Raw genomic sequence first — 13,121 nt, 5'->3', positions numbered from 1 at the left:
AGACTGCATGCTTGCTCTCATAGAAATTGACAAAAAAATCCAGGAAACCAATAAAGGGGTATGGTAGTTTTAGATTGTGACGATCACTCTGAAGGAATAAAACAGGCTGGGAGTGCTGGGAGTGTATCAGTTACCCATCAGTTCCGTGGCTGTGTAACAAATTACCCCAGAGCCCAGGGGCTTAAAACAATGCTCAGTGTGATTTCCTGTGGCTTCTGTGGGTCAGGAATTCAGATGTCACCATCTTACCTGCTCTGCCACGTCTGGGGCCTCAGCCGGAAGACTCAAAATCTGAGGCCAGAATCCCCTGAAGTTTTGTTCACTCTCACGTGTCACTAGAACACCTACACGTGGCTTCTCCATGTGGCCTGGGCTTCCTTGCAATTCAGTGCTGGGTTCCCAGGGCCACTGTCCCCAGAGAGTGTGAGAACATCTGCAGGCCTGGAGGAAGGGGTGCCGTCTTTGTGCCCCAGTCTCAGAAGTCACACAGCATCACTACTGCCGTGTTCTCTTCCTTAGGCGTGAGTCCATAAGTCTGCCCCTTCCCGAGGGGTGGGGAAATGGGACCTTCCTTTTTTTAAATTTAATTTTTTAAAAAAGATTTTATTTATTTATTCATGAGAGACACACACAGAGAAAGAGGCAGAGACACAGGCAGAGGGAGAAGCAGGCTCCATGCAGGGAGCCCAACGTGGGACTCGATCCCGGGTCTCCAGGATCACGCCCTGGGCTGAAGGCAGTACTATACGGCTGAGTCACCCGGGCTGCCCAAATTTTATTTATTTTATTTTATTTTTTAATATTTTATTTTATTATTTTATTTATCCATGAGAGACATAGAGAGATGCAGAGAGAGAGAGGCAGAGACACAAGCAGAGGATGTGAAGGAACCCTGATGTGAGGTCTGGGGCAGAATATTCCAGGAGTGGGAACCACATGGGCAAAGGCCCTGGGGCAGGAACTTTTGCTGTACTGAAAATCAGAGAAGGAGGTGAGACCAAGCTAGAGGAATAGAGTGATGAAGTGGGTAGACGGATGGGGCTGGGGCAGGCGGGGCCTCACAGGCCCTTTGTGGAAGGTTAAAACTTTTCGGTGGGGAGGGTGTCCGGTGGCTCAGTTGGTTAAGCATCTGACTCCTCTTTTCAGCTCAGGTCATATCTCGGGGTCATGAGATCCAGCCTCACTGCAGGCTCCGTGCTGAGCATGGAGCCTGCTTAAGATTATTTCTCTCAAAAAAAAAAAAAGATTATTTCTCTCCCTCTCCTCTTCCTCTCTTTCCCCAAAATAAAAAATAAATAAAAGATTTTATTATGGTAGATTTTGTGCCTACCGAAGTGGAGGGAATAGTGTAATGAGTCCATAGGCCCATCCTCCAGCATCCATAACCTTCACATGCTCTTCCTCCGCTGTCTGAGTCCCACTGGTGCATCCTTTCACCTGTTAGTTTTCTAGAATCTGTCTCTGGAAGGCAAGGACTCTCCCTTTTTAACCTTGCTGCAAGATAGTCTTTGTGAATTATCTTGTTCGGTTTTCTTGTAGCAAATAAAGCACTTATAAAATTTCCATTAGTGGGACGCCTGGTGGCTCAGTGGTTGAGCATCTACCTTTGGCTCAGGTTGTGATCCCAGGGTTCTGGGATCGAGTCCTGCATTGGGCTCCCCACAGGGAGCCTGCTTCTCCCTCTGCTTGTGTCTCTGCCTCCTTCTCTATGTTTCTCATGAATAAATACATAAACTCTTTTTTAAAAATTTATGTTAGTGACATGGAGCACATTCTGTTACATAACCACCACTTCTGTCTGGTTCCAGAACATTTCCATCACCCTAAAAGGAAACCCCGTTCCCATGAGCAGTCATTCCCCCTTCCCCCCAGTCCCTAGCAACCACCAATGTGCTCTGTTCTCATAGGTTGTTTTTGAGGTATCATTTACATATAATAAAATAACCCATTCTAGGTTATTTTATTACCTAGATTGGTTATTTGATTACCAAAACATTGTGGGTTTTGACCAAGGTCCACACCCAAGTAATCACCACCATCAAGATACAGAACATTCCTATTGCCCCACAAGACTCCTGCCCCTTTGCCATCGTATCCCCACCATCCACCCTGCCTCCGACCCGGCCCCAGCCCCATGCCCCCACTGATCTGCTTCTCCCAGCTGATCAGCTTCAGCTTCGCCTGTGCAAAGTGGGTGCTCGCTGTCTGGGGTGTTAGTGAAGGACTGGTCACCAGGGAGGGGTGGGACATGGGGCTCCAGGTTTAGGGGCTTGAATATAGTTGTTCAGCCTCTACTTACTGAGCACCTACTATGTGCCAGGCTCCTGTCAGGCGCAGGTGTCACATCCCCTGGTCACTGCAAACAGGGGCTTCTAGGAGCAGAGCTCTCTGGTTAACGGGGTTCATTTCTTTTTCTTTTTTAAAAATATTTTATTTGGGCAGCCCAGGTGGCTCAGCAGTTTAGCACCTGCTTTCAGCCCAGGGCCTGATCCTGGAGACCCGGGATCGAGTCCCATGTCAGGCTCCCTGCGTGGAGCCTGCTTCTCCCTCTGCCTGTGTCTCTGCCTCTCTCTCTCTCTCTCTCTGTGTGTCTTCATGAATAAAGAACTAAAATCTTTTTTAAAATTTTAAAAATAAAAAAATAAAAGATTTTATTTATTTATTTGTGACAAACAGAGAGGCAGAGACATAGGCGAAGGGAGAAGCAGGCTCCCTATGGGGAGCCCGGGATCATAACCTGAGCCGAAGGCAGACACTCAACCACTGAGCCATCCAGGTGCCCCAGCAGGGTTTGTTTCTGGGAGGTTGTCAACCACCCTGAGAGTAACAGGGCAGGCATCCAGAGGGAGTTGGTGGGCAGCAACCTGCCCAAGACTCTTTGTTTATGCTCCTCAAAGCTGTCCCCATGCCTGCTCTGAGACCTTGCTCATGTGTGGCTGCCCCTCCTCTCACCAGAGATCTGGCCAGCCGCAAAGATGTGGCTGCTAGTTTTGGGCTGTGGGGTTCAGGCCTGGCCTGGGAGCTCCAGAGGCCTCTCTCCCTCCCTCCAACACTGTCCTATGGGATTACCTGTGGCAGGCTCGCTGAGCTTCAGGAGAATGGGGCCTCCATCTATCTCCACTGCTGCCTCTCCAGGGCCTAGAACAAGGTAGACATGAGTCCCTGTCATTCACAGCAGGGAGAAATAGCCCAGGGGCAAGATGGTAAATCAGAAAGTTGCATATGAAATTTGACAGTGTAAGTGCTGTGTTGAAACAAAACAAAACAAAACAAACCAGGGAGCAGAGAAGGGAGGGGGGGGTGGTACATTAATAGATGGGCATCCTGAAACGGCCACCTGAGAGGGTGGCATTTGAGCCCAGACCTGATGGAAGTGGGGGAGGAGCCATGTGGATGTTGGCAGAAGAGTGGTCCAGGCAGAGGGCACAGCCTGTGCAAAGGCCCTGAGGTAGGAGCTTGCTGGGTGTGTTCAAGGAACAGCAAGAAGACCCTGTGGTGGGAGTTAGTGAGCAAGGGGGATGTGGCAGGGGTGAGTGAGGTGGAGTGGGAGAAAGTTGGAGGGGGAGAAAGGTTATGTCCAGGTCACCACTGGGTCTTGCCTATCATGGGCCTGGCACACAGTAAGTGCTCATCATTTGGCAGGAAGTGGAAAAAGTCTGCCACCGTGCTGGCTGCTACCTCTAGGGATGGAGGGCACACTGAGGTCCAGATTTGGGGATATGAGCACAGTCCGGTCTGTTTATTCAGCACCTAGTATGTGCCTGGGTTCTCAGCCAGTGCAGGTGTGACTTCTGGGTGCTCACAATCCAGGGATGGTGGGGAACAGACCCCTTACCAAGTGGCTCTGCACAGGGGCTTTGATGGAATATAGGGGATAAGGAGAGCTCCCAAGGTGGACAAGAGAGCATTTCCTGCCCCAGTCTCGCCCCACGGGGGGGACTGTATGCCTTGATGGAGGAGCAGTGGGCACAGGACAGGGGCCGAGCCCTGGAAGTCTTCCTGGAGGAGGTGATGAGGACACCAGGTTAGGGTGGGTGCAGCATGAGGAATCCAGGCTGAAGGTGATGGTGAGAGCCATGGGAGGCTCTGGACGTCCCAGGAGAGAGAAACAAGGACAGGACTGCACCCTGGCTCCCTCGGGGTCACTGAGCTAGCTGGTGGAGAAGGACTGACTGACTCTGATTTGCATGGCATGGCATGGCCAGCTTTGACAATCTAGATACTTCTGGGTTGGTTGGTAAATAGCCCTCTCTATGCCCTTGGTACCCCAAGAGACCCAGCAACCAAAAGGTCCGTGTTGAATGTTTGGCATCCTTGGGGGCGCAGAGACCTCTTCCTCCGCTTTCTCCAGATGGAGATGCTGAGGCTCGGAGCAGTCTTCTGGAGGCCAGGCAGGGCACCCAGTGACACCATCCCCTCCATCGCCCCTACCAGCGGCCTCTTGGTGCTGATCCGCGTCCGTCTGGAGCTGCGGCACCACCAGCGCGCCCGCCACACCATCCCGCGGATCTTCCAGGTGGTGGCACAGCAGCAGCCCGACCGCCTGGCACTGGTGGACGCGGGCAGCGACGTGTGTTGGACCTTCGCGCAGCTGGATGCCTACTCCAATGCTGTGGCCAACCTCTTCTGCCAGCTGGGCTTCACACCAGGTGACGTGGTGGCCATCTTCCTGGAGGGCCGGCCGGAGTTCGTGGGGCTGTGGCTGGGCCTGGCCAAGGTGGGCGTGGAAGCCGCGCTGCTCAATGTTAACCTGCGGCGGGAGCCCCTGGCCTTCTGCCTGGGCACTTCTGGTGCCAAGGCCCTCATCTTCGGAGGGGAGCTGGCGGCAGGTGAGGCTGGGTGCAGGGATCGCCCTGAGCGGGGCCCTGGGAGCGGGGCCCGCCTGAGCGGGCCTGGGGCTTTCTGGGTCGGGGAGATGGTGCGGTGCACCCCAGGCCTTGGGAGGGGCCCTGGCTATCCTTGACTGTGACATGCATTTTGGGCCGCAGCGGTGGCCGAGGTGAGCGGACAGCTGGGGAAGAGCCTGCTCAAGTTCTGTTCTGGAGAGTTGGGGCCCGAGGGCATCTTGCCAGACACCCAGCTCCTGGACCCGTTGCTGAAGGAGGCCTCCACAGCACCCCTGGCACAGCCCCCGGACAAGGGCATGGATGGTGAGGCTAGGGTGGGACGCCCTTCTTCTGCCGACGCCCACCCTGTCCCCCGCCCACCCACCGAGTGCTCGGTCTCCAACACGTGCATCTCCTGCAGATCGACTCTTCTACATCTATACTTCGGGGACCACGGGGCTGCCCAAGGCTGCCATTGTAGTGCACAGCAGGTAAGGGACCCCCGCATTACTCCAGCTTTGGGGAGTGACTCCAGGTCGTCTTCCGGGGTGGGGAAGACCCCTTCCCTCTGCTCTTGCTGGGAATCTTAGGGACATTTCTATCTTAATCAGATAAAACCCATGGCCCATCCCGGGACAGCACTGCTCTCGCCCCTGCCCCTAATGGCCCTGCCTCCCTCAGGGGCCACAGGAGGGTTTAAAATCTTAAATCAGACCTCCCCTGTGCCAGACTTGCTTGTACCTGCCTTGGCCCTTGGAGAAAAATCCAGACTCGTGTTGTGCAACCCCTGACAATTCTCTGCTGTCCTCTTCTTCCTCTTCTCGCCTCGCTCATGTCCTTTCAGTCCCTTATACTTCCTTAGATGGGCCATGGTCCTTCTGGCCTTGCCTTTGCACATGCTGTGCCCTCCACCTGGATGCTCTTCTCCAGCTCACCTCCATGGCTCCTTCTCACCAGGTCTCAGCTCATATGTCACCCCCCTCTCCCTCTGCCATTGCCCCACAGAATCCCCTAATCCCTCAGGCTGTGTCACCTTCAGCCCCTCGCTGTTTCTCTGCTCTCTGGTATTCCTCATGGCCCCTAGCACCATCAACAGTTTTTAGCTGCAAGTTCCTCTCCTGCACCCTGGTGAGCTGGCCTGGCTCTGCCTGGGTCCCTGCTGTGTCCGCCTCCCCGTACCGCCTCCCCCACTCCCACACCCTGGAGGATGTAAGTCCCAGCCCCTGCACTCCGCGCCTCCCGCAGGTACTACCGCATCGCAGCCTTTGGCCACCACGCCTACAGCATGCAGGTGGCAGACGTGCTCTATGACTGCCTACCCCTGTACCACACGGCAGGTACTGCGGGCAGGTGGGGGCGGGGTGGGGGCCAGGGACTGGGGACTCCTCACCGAGCCCGCCCTCTGCAGGGAACATCATGGGCGTGGGGCAGTGTCTTATCTACGGGCTGACGGTGGTCCTCCGCAAGAAGTTCTCAGCCAGCCGCTTCTGGGATGACTGCGTCAAGTACAACTGCACGGTCAGGCCCCGCCCCTCCTGCGCCGCCCCGCCTTCCACCTGCTGGGCCACCACTGTGGCGCAGCCACTCTCCCAGCCCTCCTCCAGACCCCCCCCCCCCCCCCGCAATGGCTGCTTTGGAGGGGAACAGGAGGGTAGCCGGGGGTTTCCTGAGCACGAGCTCTGTGCCCAGCCCCAGACTAAACCTTCCACCTGTAAACTCAGTGGATCTTTACGACTATGTGGGAGTGGGCATAAGGCATCACGAAGACCATTTTGCAGGTGGGGAAACAGGCCTGTCCTGCAACTGGGATTGGTCCCAGGCTGCCTGAGTTCTCTAAGGAATACACCCTGTGCCCCAGGAGTCTTCCCTGCTGGTGGCTGCAGGAAATCAGGAAATAAAACCAGTGGGTACAGCCACCACCCTGGGCTGGCTAGGGCCACAAGGTGTGGGGCTTCCAGAGGCGTAAGCATGAGTAGAGGTGGAGGACATCCACAGTCCTGGATCAGGGAGAGAAGGGGGCTGGGACCCATCCTTTCCTCTCTTAGCCCCTCCACAGTGAAAGGAAACCAGGCTGAGGATTTCAGGGCCCTGTTGCGGGTAGGAATACAGGTGCCAGCACCTTCTTCCAGGAAGAAGGGGTGAGGAGAGGAGAGAATGGGGTGTGGCCAGGGACTGGCAAATTGGCAGGTGACCACCTCACCTTGGACAGATGGGGCCCAGAGAGATCAGACCGGCTGCTCAGGTCACACAGCTGGGCAGGGTGGAGGCTCTGGGCTGGCATCCTGGGGACCCTTTGGGGCAATGACTGTGATCTGCTCATTTTTGAGGATTTTCCATTTTGCTTGTGGGGAGTTCTTGAGGTACATTGTTAAATCAAGTCTTGAAAGGCAAAGCAGTCTGTTTTTGTATTAACTTGATAATTGAGAGTTGTGAATGTACATATCCCTTACTTTCTGAAAGCTCCAGTTGCATTGCTTCACTTTGGGGAAAGACCTACATCAATACCTGAGTTCACTAAACCAAAAGAAATCCGAAGAAGATTTTTCTTTTTTACGAGAACATCCATTCCAGTACTAATGTAGATCTTTCATAAAAGTGAAGTGGTGTATTTCAGACTTTTGGAAAGCAAGGGATATGCTTTGCTTTATGCCATTTCAACTTGTGAAAGCTTTCCTAGGAACACTCTGCTTTGGGGGTAGTGGGCAAAGCCTGTACTCACGAACATGAACAGAAAGTATAGGCCAGGCATCTGTCACTGGCCCCAGGGGCCTTCGAACACCCCATCCTGCCCCTGGCCAGCCCCACCCACTTTCCTCCTTCTGCATCACTGCGAAGCACGCCCCAGAGAGCAGTGTGTTTCCGTCATAGATGTTTGAGGAAAACCTCTGGAAGATGAGAACTATTTTGTTTTTGAGGCAAAATTCGTATAAAATAAACCATTTTTAAAGTGGACAGCTCAGTAGTGTTTAGTATATATATGCACAGTGCTGCGTAACCATCACCTCTAATTCCAGAACATTTGCATCCCCCAAAGGGAAAACCCGTCTGCATTAGCACTCACCCCTCATCCCTGTCCCCTCATCCCCCAGCCCCTGGGCAACCCCTCATCTACCTTTTCTCTCTATGGGTTTGCCTGTTTCAGATGTTTCTTGTAAATGGGAATCACACTGTGTAGCCTTTTGTGTCTGGTAAGGACGGTTTTTAAAACAAAAGAATGGAAAGCAGAGTCTTTCATATAGCCACATTCACAGCAAGCAGCATTATTCACAATGGCGAAAAAGTGGCAGCAAGCCAGTGTCCATCAGCAAGTGGATAGACAAGCACCATGTGGTGTATTCATATGATGGAATATTATTTAGCCTTAAAGAGGAAGGAATTCTTGCACATTCTGCAACATGGATAGACTTTGAGGACATCGTGCTGAGTGAAAGAAGCTGGTCACCAAAAGACGAGTGCTGTATGATTCCACTTTGATGAGGGGCTTAGAGTCGACACAGTCAGTCATAAAGAAGGAGGATGGCAAACACCTGGGGCTGGGGGAGGGGGGCGGGGAGTCAGCGGTTAGTGGGGACAGAATCTCAGTTCTACAAGATGAAAGGCGTTCTGATGGATGGTGGTGGCTGCAGAACAGTGTGAGTGTCCTTAAACTACTGAACCGAAAAATCTTTAAAAAGGGGGGGGTACCTGGGTGGCTCAGTGGTTGAACGTCTGCCTTTGGCTCAAGTCATGATCCTGGGGTCCTGGGATCGAGTCCTGCATTGGGTTCCCAACAGGGAGCCTGCTTCTCCCTCTGCCTATGTCTCTGCCTCTCTCTCTCTCTCTCTGTGTCTCTCATGAATAAATAAATAAAATCTTAAGAAAGTATAGTACTGAATGGTACACTTAAAAGTGCTTAAGATGGTAAATTTTATGTTCCGTACACGTGAACATAACAGCAACAAAAAAAGGGGAAAAAACCCTAAAACCCTATAAGCTCAGCACCATCATCACAGCTAAAAAGTGACAGTGAGCTCTCAGCATCATCAGAAATCCGGGCAGCGGCTCAACCCCCATGTCTCACTGTGTCAAAATTTGGTTTTCCCCATTTCTATAATTTGAAAAAAAATTCCTTTTTAGATAAGACCCACACATTTTGACCAGTTGATGTGTCTCATGAGAATCTCTTCATCTGTAGGAGCCCCTTGTCTCTCCTTTTTTCCATTTTGTAAGGCATTTACTGAAGGGTTGTGTGTCCTGTAGTATTTTCCCTGTCTGGATGTTGCTGGGGTGTCCCTTAACATGTTCCTCTGTCCCTGGTATTTCCTGTCCATTGAGAGTTGTTGGGTCCAGCACAGCATTTTCCAACCATAATGCTAAGGATATTTGGGGCTGGATCATTCTCTGGGGTGCGGGTGGGCATTCTGTGCACTGTAGGATATTCAGCAGCACTCCTGACCCGAATCATTAGATGCCGGTATCACCTCCCCTACCTCTCCCGTTGTGACCATTAGAAATGTTTCCAGGTATTGCCAGGTGTTATGGGGGGCGGCGGGACAGAGTTAAGAACCCCTGGTCTAGATATTTGATCGCCTTCAAGTTCAGCTTTTTTTTTTCTGGGAGGTTCATGGTGTCTGATGGTCCCTCTCTTTGTCCTTGACGTGCCACTCTATTGGACACTGTTCTTGTCTCCAGACCCTTGATAGTGTTGTCTTTTCTTCTTTCTTTCTTTCTTTCTTTCTTTCTTTCTTTCTTTCTTTCTTTCTTCTTTCTTTCTTTCTTTCTTTCTTTCTTTCTTTCTTTCTTTCTTTCTTTCTTTCTTTCTTTCTTTCTTTCTTTCTTTCTTTCTTTCTCCTTTCTTTTTCTTTCAGATTTTATTTGAGAGAGAGAAATAGAGCATGAGCAGGGGAGAGGGAGAAGCAAGCTCCCCTCTGAACAGGGAGCCTGATGTGGGGCTCCATCCCAGGACTCCAAGATCACAACCTGCACGGAAGGCAGACACTTAACCAACTGAGCCACACAGGTGCCCCCTGTTCTGTTTCTAGGAAGGGGAGTTTCTGTGTCAAGCGAAGGTACCCAGTAGACACTGAGGGGCTCTTTAAGGAATAGAAGACAGAATCCTCAAAGGTCAAAGTTAAACAAGGATGTCGATAAAACAAGCGCATGCATTTGGGTTCAGAAATCCCATCCCCTGGCTGTTGGATGGGGAAACTGCGTGGCTGCTGCTATATCTGGAGCAGACCCAAACCACAAGGGAGGCAACAGCGGCTGTTTAGAACCCACTTTCTTAGCTACATAGCAACAGACAGGCAGGAAACAGGTGACTGGACCCCTCCCCATCCCTGGGGGACTGAGTAAGTGGCGTCTTTATCTTTCCATACCCACCGGGGTGTGGTACTTGGTGTACAAGGTCACCTGACGTGGGAGTTGTAGTAGGGTCCCTGGATGATGACCTCCCAGTTTTTTCTTTTATTCATCCAATCTTTTTAAAAAATTTAAATTCAATTAATTAACATATAGTGTATGATTCATTTCAGAGGTAGAGTTCAGTGATTTATCAGTCACACCCAGTGCTCATTATATCACGTGCCCTCCTTAATGTCCATCATCCATTTACCCCACTCCCACCTCCCTTTTTTTTTTTTAAAGGAAAGATTTTATTTGCAAGAGAGAGAGTGAGCGAGCACATGGGTGCACAAGCAATGGGGAGAGCCAGAGGGAGAAGCAGACTCCCCGCTGAGCAGGGAGCCTGATGTGGGGCTCAATCCCAGGACCCTAGGATCATGACCTGAGCCAAAGGCAGATGATGCTTAACAGACTGAGCCAGCCAGGTGCCCCCCACTTCCATTTTCTATCCTGTTGCCACCCTGTGGTCTGGAGGTCTTGGTATAGGGCGTCTGGTGTCTGCCTCTCTGAACTGACCCGAGTTGCCTTCCCTTCAGCCCCTCGGTTCTTTTTTTTTTTTTTTTTCAGTCCCTCGGTTCTGTCTGAGGGTCTAGGCCAGAGGTAAAGATCAATTGTTTGCTCTAAGTGCATGGACACAGCCTCAGAGCCATGAGGAGGGGGTCATTGTCCCCTCAGCTCATTGTCCCCTCAATCGTGGCTGGCTTGTTCCTCCCCTGGCCTGGACAAGACAGCTGAGAGCTGCTCAGGGCATGGCTGGGACTACCTTGTGACGGTTTCGAGGGCACTTGGGCAGGACTTCATGTTATTTGACAGGAGCCAAAACCCTAACCTAAACCCTGGCTTCCCGAAGAAGGGGATTTATTAGCTCATGGACCTGAGGAGGCCATATGGGGATAGCTTCAGGCACAGCCTGATCCAGGAGGGCCTCTGTCTCTCTCCATTTCTTTTTTCTTTTCTTTTTTTTTTTTAAGATTTTATTTATTCATGAGAGGTGCAGAGAGAGAGAGAGAGAGAGAGAGAGAGAGAGAGGCAGAGATACAGGCAGAGGGAGAAGCAGGCTCCATGAAGGGAGCCTCATGCGGGACTCAATCCTGGGACTCCAGGATCATGCCCTGGACCGAAGGCAGGTGCTAAACCGCTGAACCATCCAGGGATCCCCTCTGTCTCCATTTCTTGTGTTTCTCCTTCCTCAGTGCGCAGCTTCCTTCCCAGCCCTGCTTCTCCAGGAAGGTTCCAAGCAGCTTCAGGAGAAAAAGAGCCTCTCTCCTCCTCCCAATTTATCAGAAGTCCCGGGGCTGATTCTCATTGGCCTAACTCTGATCAGGTGGTCTTCCTTGAACCAACTAGTAGCTGGCGATGGACTGGGGTGATTGGCTGGGCGTATTTTACCTTCCCCTGGAGATGGGCTGGGCTGGGCCACAGGCAAAGCACAGACCTTAACTTAGGGGCCAACTGACAGAGTGAGCACCACCTTGCCCCACCCTGGGCTTGCCTCCTGGTCAGCAGCTGATGATCTTGGGCAGGCTCTTTCCCTCTGTGAATCTCAGTGCCTTCATGTCCAACGTGGAGTGTGGGGAGAATTAAATGGGTGAGCTCTGTGCTTGGCGAATAGAATACTTAGCACATTGTTTATTCATCAGAGATTTAGCAAGCACTGTCCAGGGAATGCCTCTCTGTGGCAGTGGATCTTTGACCCAAAAGTGGAAGGCCCATCTCCATCTGGGAGAAGAACCCTCCAGGCAGAGGGCACAGCATGTGCAAAGGCCCTGAGGAGGCAGTGAGGGCCGTGGAGCCAGAGGGAATTAGCCACTGGCAGAAATTTGGACTTTATCCTGTGTGTGAAGGGAAGCTGCTAGCACTTTGAAGTGGTGATGCTCAATTTAGCAGTTAATCCCCAGCGTGTAACTGTTTCATTCATGGGGAGCCAGGCTGCCCAGAGTCAAATCAACCTCGACCACTTAACAGGTTTGGTCCAGTCACTTAACAGTTTGTGACTCTCAGTAAAATGAGGTTGGGGGGTTGTGTAATGACTCCGAAGTCAACCCAGAGATGAGGACTGGAAGGCACCTGGAGTCAGGGAAGGAGCTCAGCAGAGGGGCCCCGAGGAGCAGGTGACCCTGCGGGCACCTGGGGCTCCGGGAGGCAGCGTGGAGACGCACCCCGAGCGAGCCGGGGCTCTGGGGGGGCAGCGTCCGCCGGCTCTGGATTGAGGGCTCCCCTGTGGGGTGTCAGCGGTGCGGGCCGCCTGCCTGCACTGCCTGCGGCACACACGGGGGTCCCTGAAGCGGCGAGGGGTTGGGGGGACCGAGAGGGCCGCAGAGGGGGCGTGGGGGACGCTGAGGGCATCCCCTCGCCCGGCCCCTAGCGAGGATGCAGCAAGGGGGGGCTAACCGGCTCCTCCCCCCCCCCGAGGTTCTGTTAGCGGCCCCCCCTAAGGCCGATCTGTTCCTGGAGCGCCCAGGCTGGGGGGCCGACGCCCCTCGGGCCCCTCGCGGCCGCCCACCGCTCGCTTCCCCGCCTCTCCGCCAGGTGGTCCAGTACATCGGGGAGATCTGCCGCTACCTGCTGAAGCAGCCGGTGCGCGAGGCCGAGGGGCGGCACCGCGTGCGCCTGGCGGTGGGCAACGGGCTGCGGCCCGCCATCTGGGAGGAGTTCACCGAGCGCTTCGGCGTGCGCCAGATCGGCGAGTTCTACGGGGCCACCGAGTGCAACTGCAGCATCGCCAACATGGACGGCAAGGTGCGCGGCGGGCGGGCGGGCGCAAGGGGCCCGGGGCGCTGCGGCCTCCGCCTCCCCGCCGCTGCCTTCCACAGGGCAGGGCGGCGCACGCTCCGTTAGCCCGGGCTGGGCCCTGAGGCCGAGTCCCCGGCGCTGCTGCGTACCGTGGGCGAGGGCCTCGGCCTTTCTGAGCCT

At 53.4% G+C, this 13,121-nt stretch overlaps 1 protein-coding gene across 2 annotated transcripts in view; it reads left to right on the top strand.

The window, feature by feature from the left end:
• SLC27A1 (solute carrier family 27 member 1) overlaps positions 1-13,121 on the top strand; it is a 31,129-nt gene that overhangs the window by 12,783 nt on the left and 5,225 nt on the right. For both annotated transcript variants that reach the window (XM_055343668.1, XM_055343667.1), the window contains exons 3-8: positions 4,435-4,829; positions 4,989-5,150; positions 5,248-5,317; positions 6,072-6,163; positions 6,235-6,344; positions 12,738-12,947. In XM_055343668.1, the coding sequence (XP_055199643.1) occupies positions 4,435-4,829; positions 4,989-5,150; positions 5,248-5,317; positions 6,072-6,163; positions 6,235-6,344; positions 12,738-12,947 (1,039 nt within the window). The remainder of the gene's footprint in view (positions 1-4,434; positions 4,830-4,988; positions 5,151-5,247; positions 5,318-6,071; positions 6,164-6,234; positions 6,345-12,737; positions 12,948-13,121) is intronic.

This window comes from Nyctereutes procyonoides, unplaced genomic scaffold (genome assembly GCF_905146905.1).
Source record: "Nyctereutes procyonoides isolate TBG_1078 unplaced genomic scaffold, NYPRO_anot_genome, whole genome shotgun sequence".
Lineage (NCBI taxonomy): Eukaryota > Metazoa > Chordata > Mammalia > Carnivora > Canidae > Nyctereutes > Nyctereutes procyonoides.
This window is presented reverse-complemented; position numbering and strand designations above follow the sequence as displayed.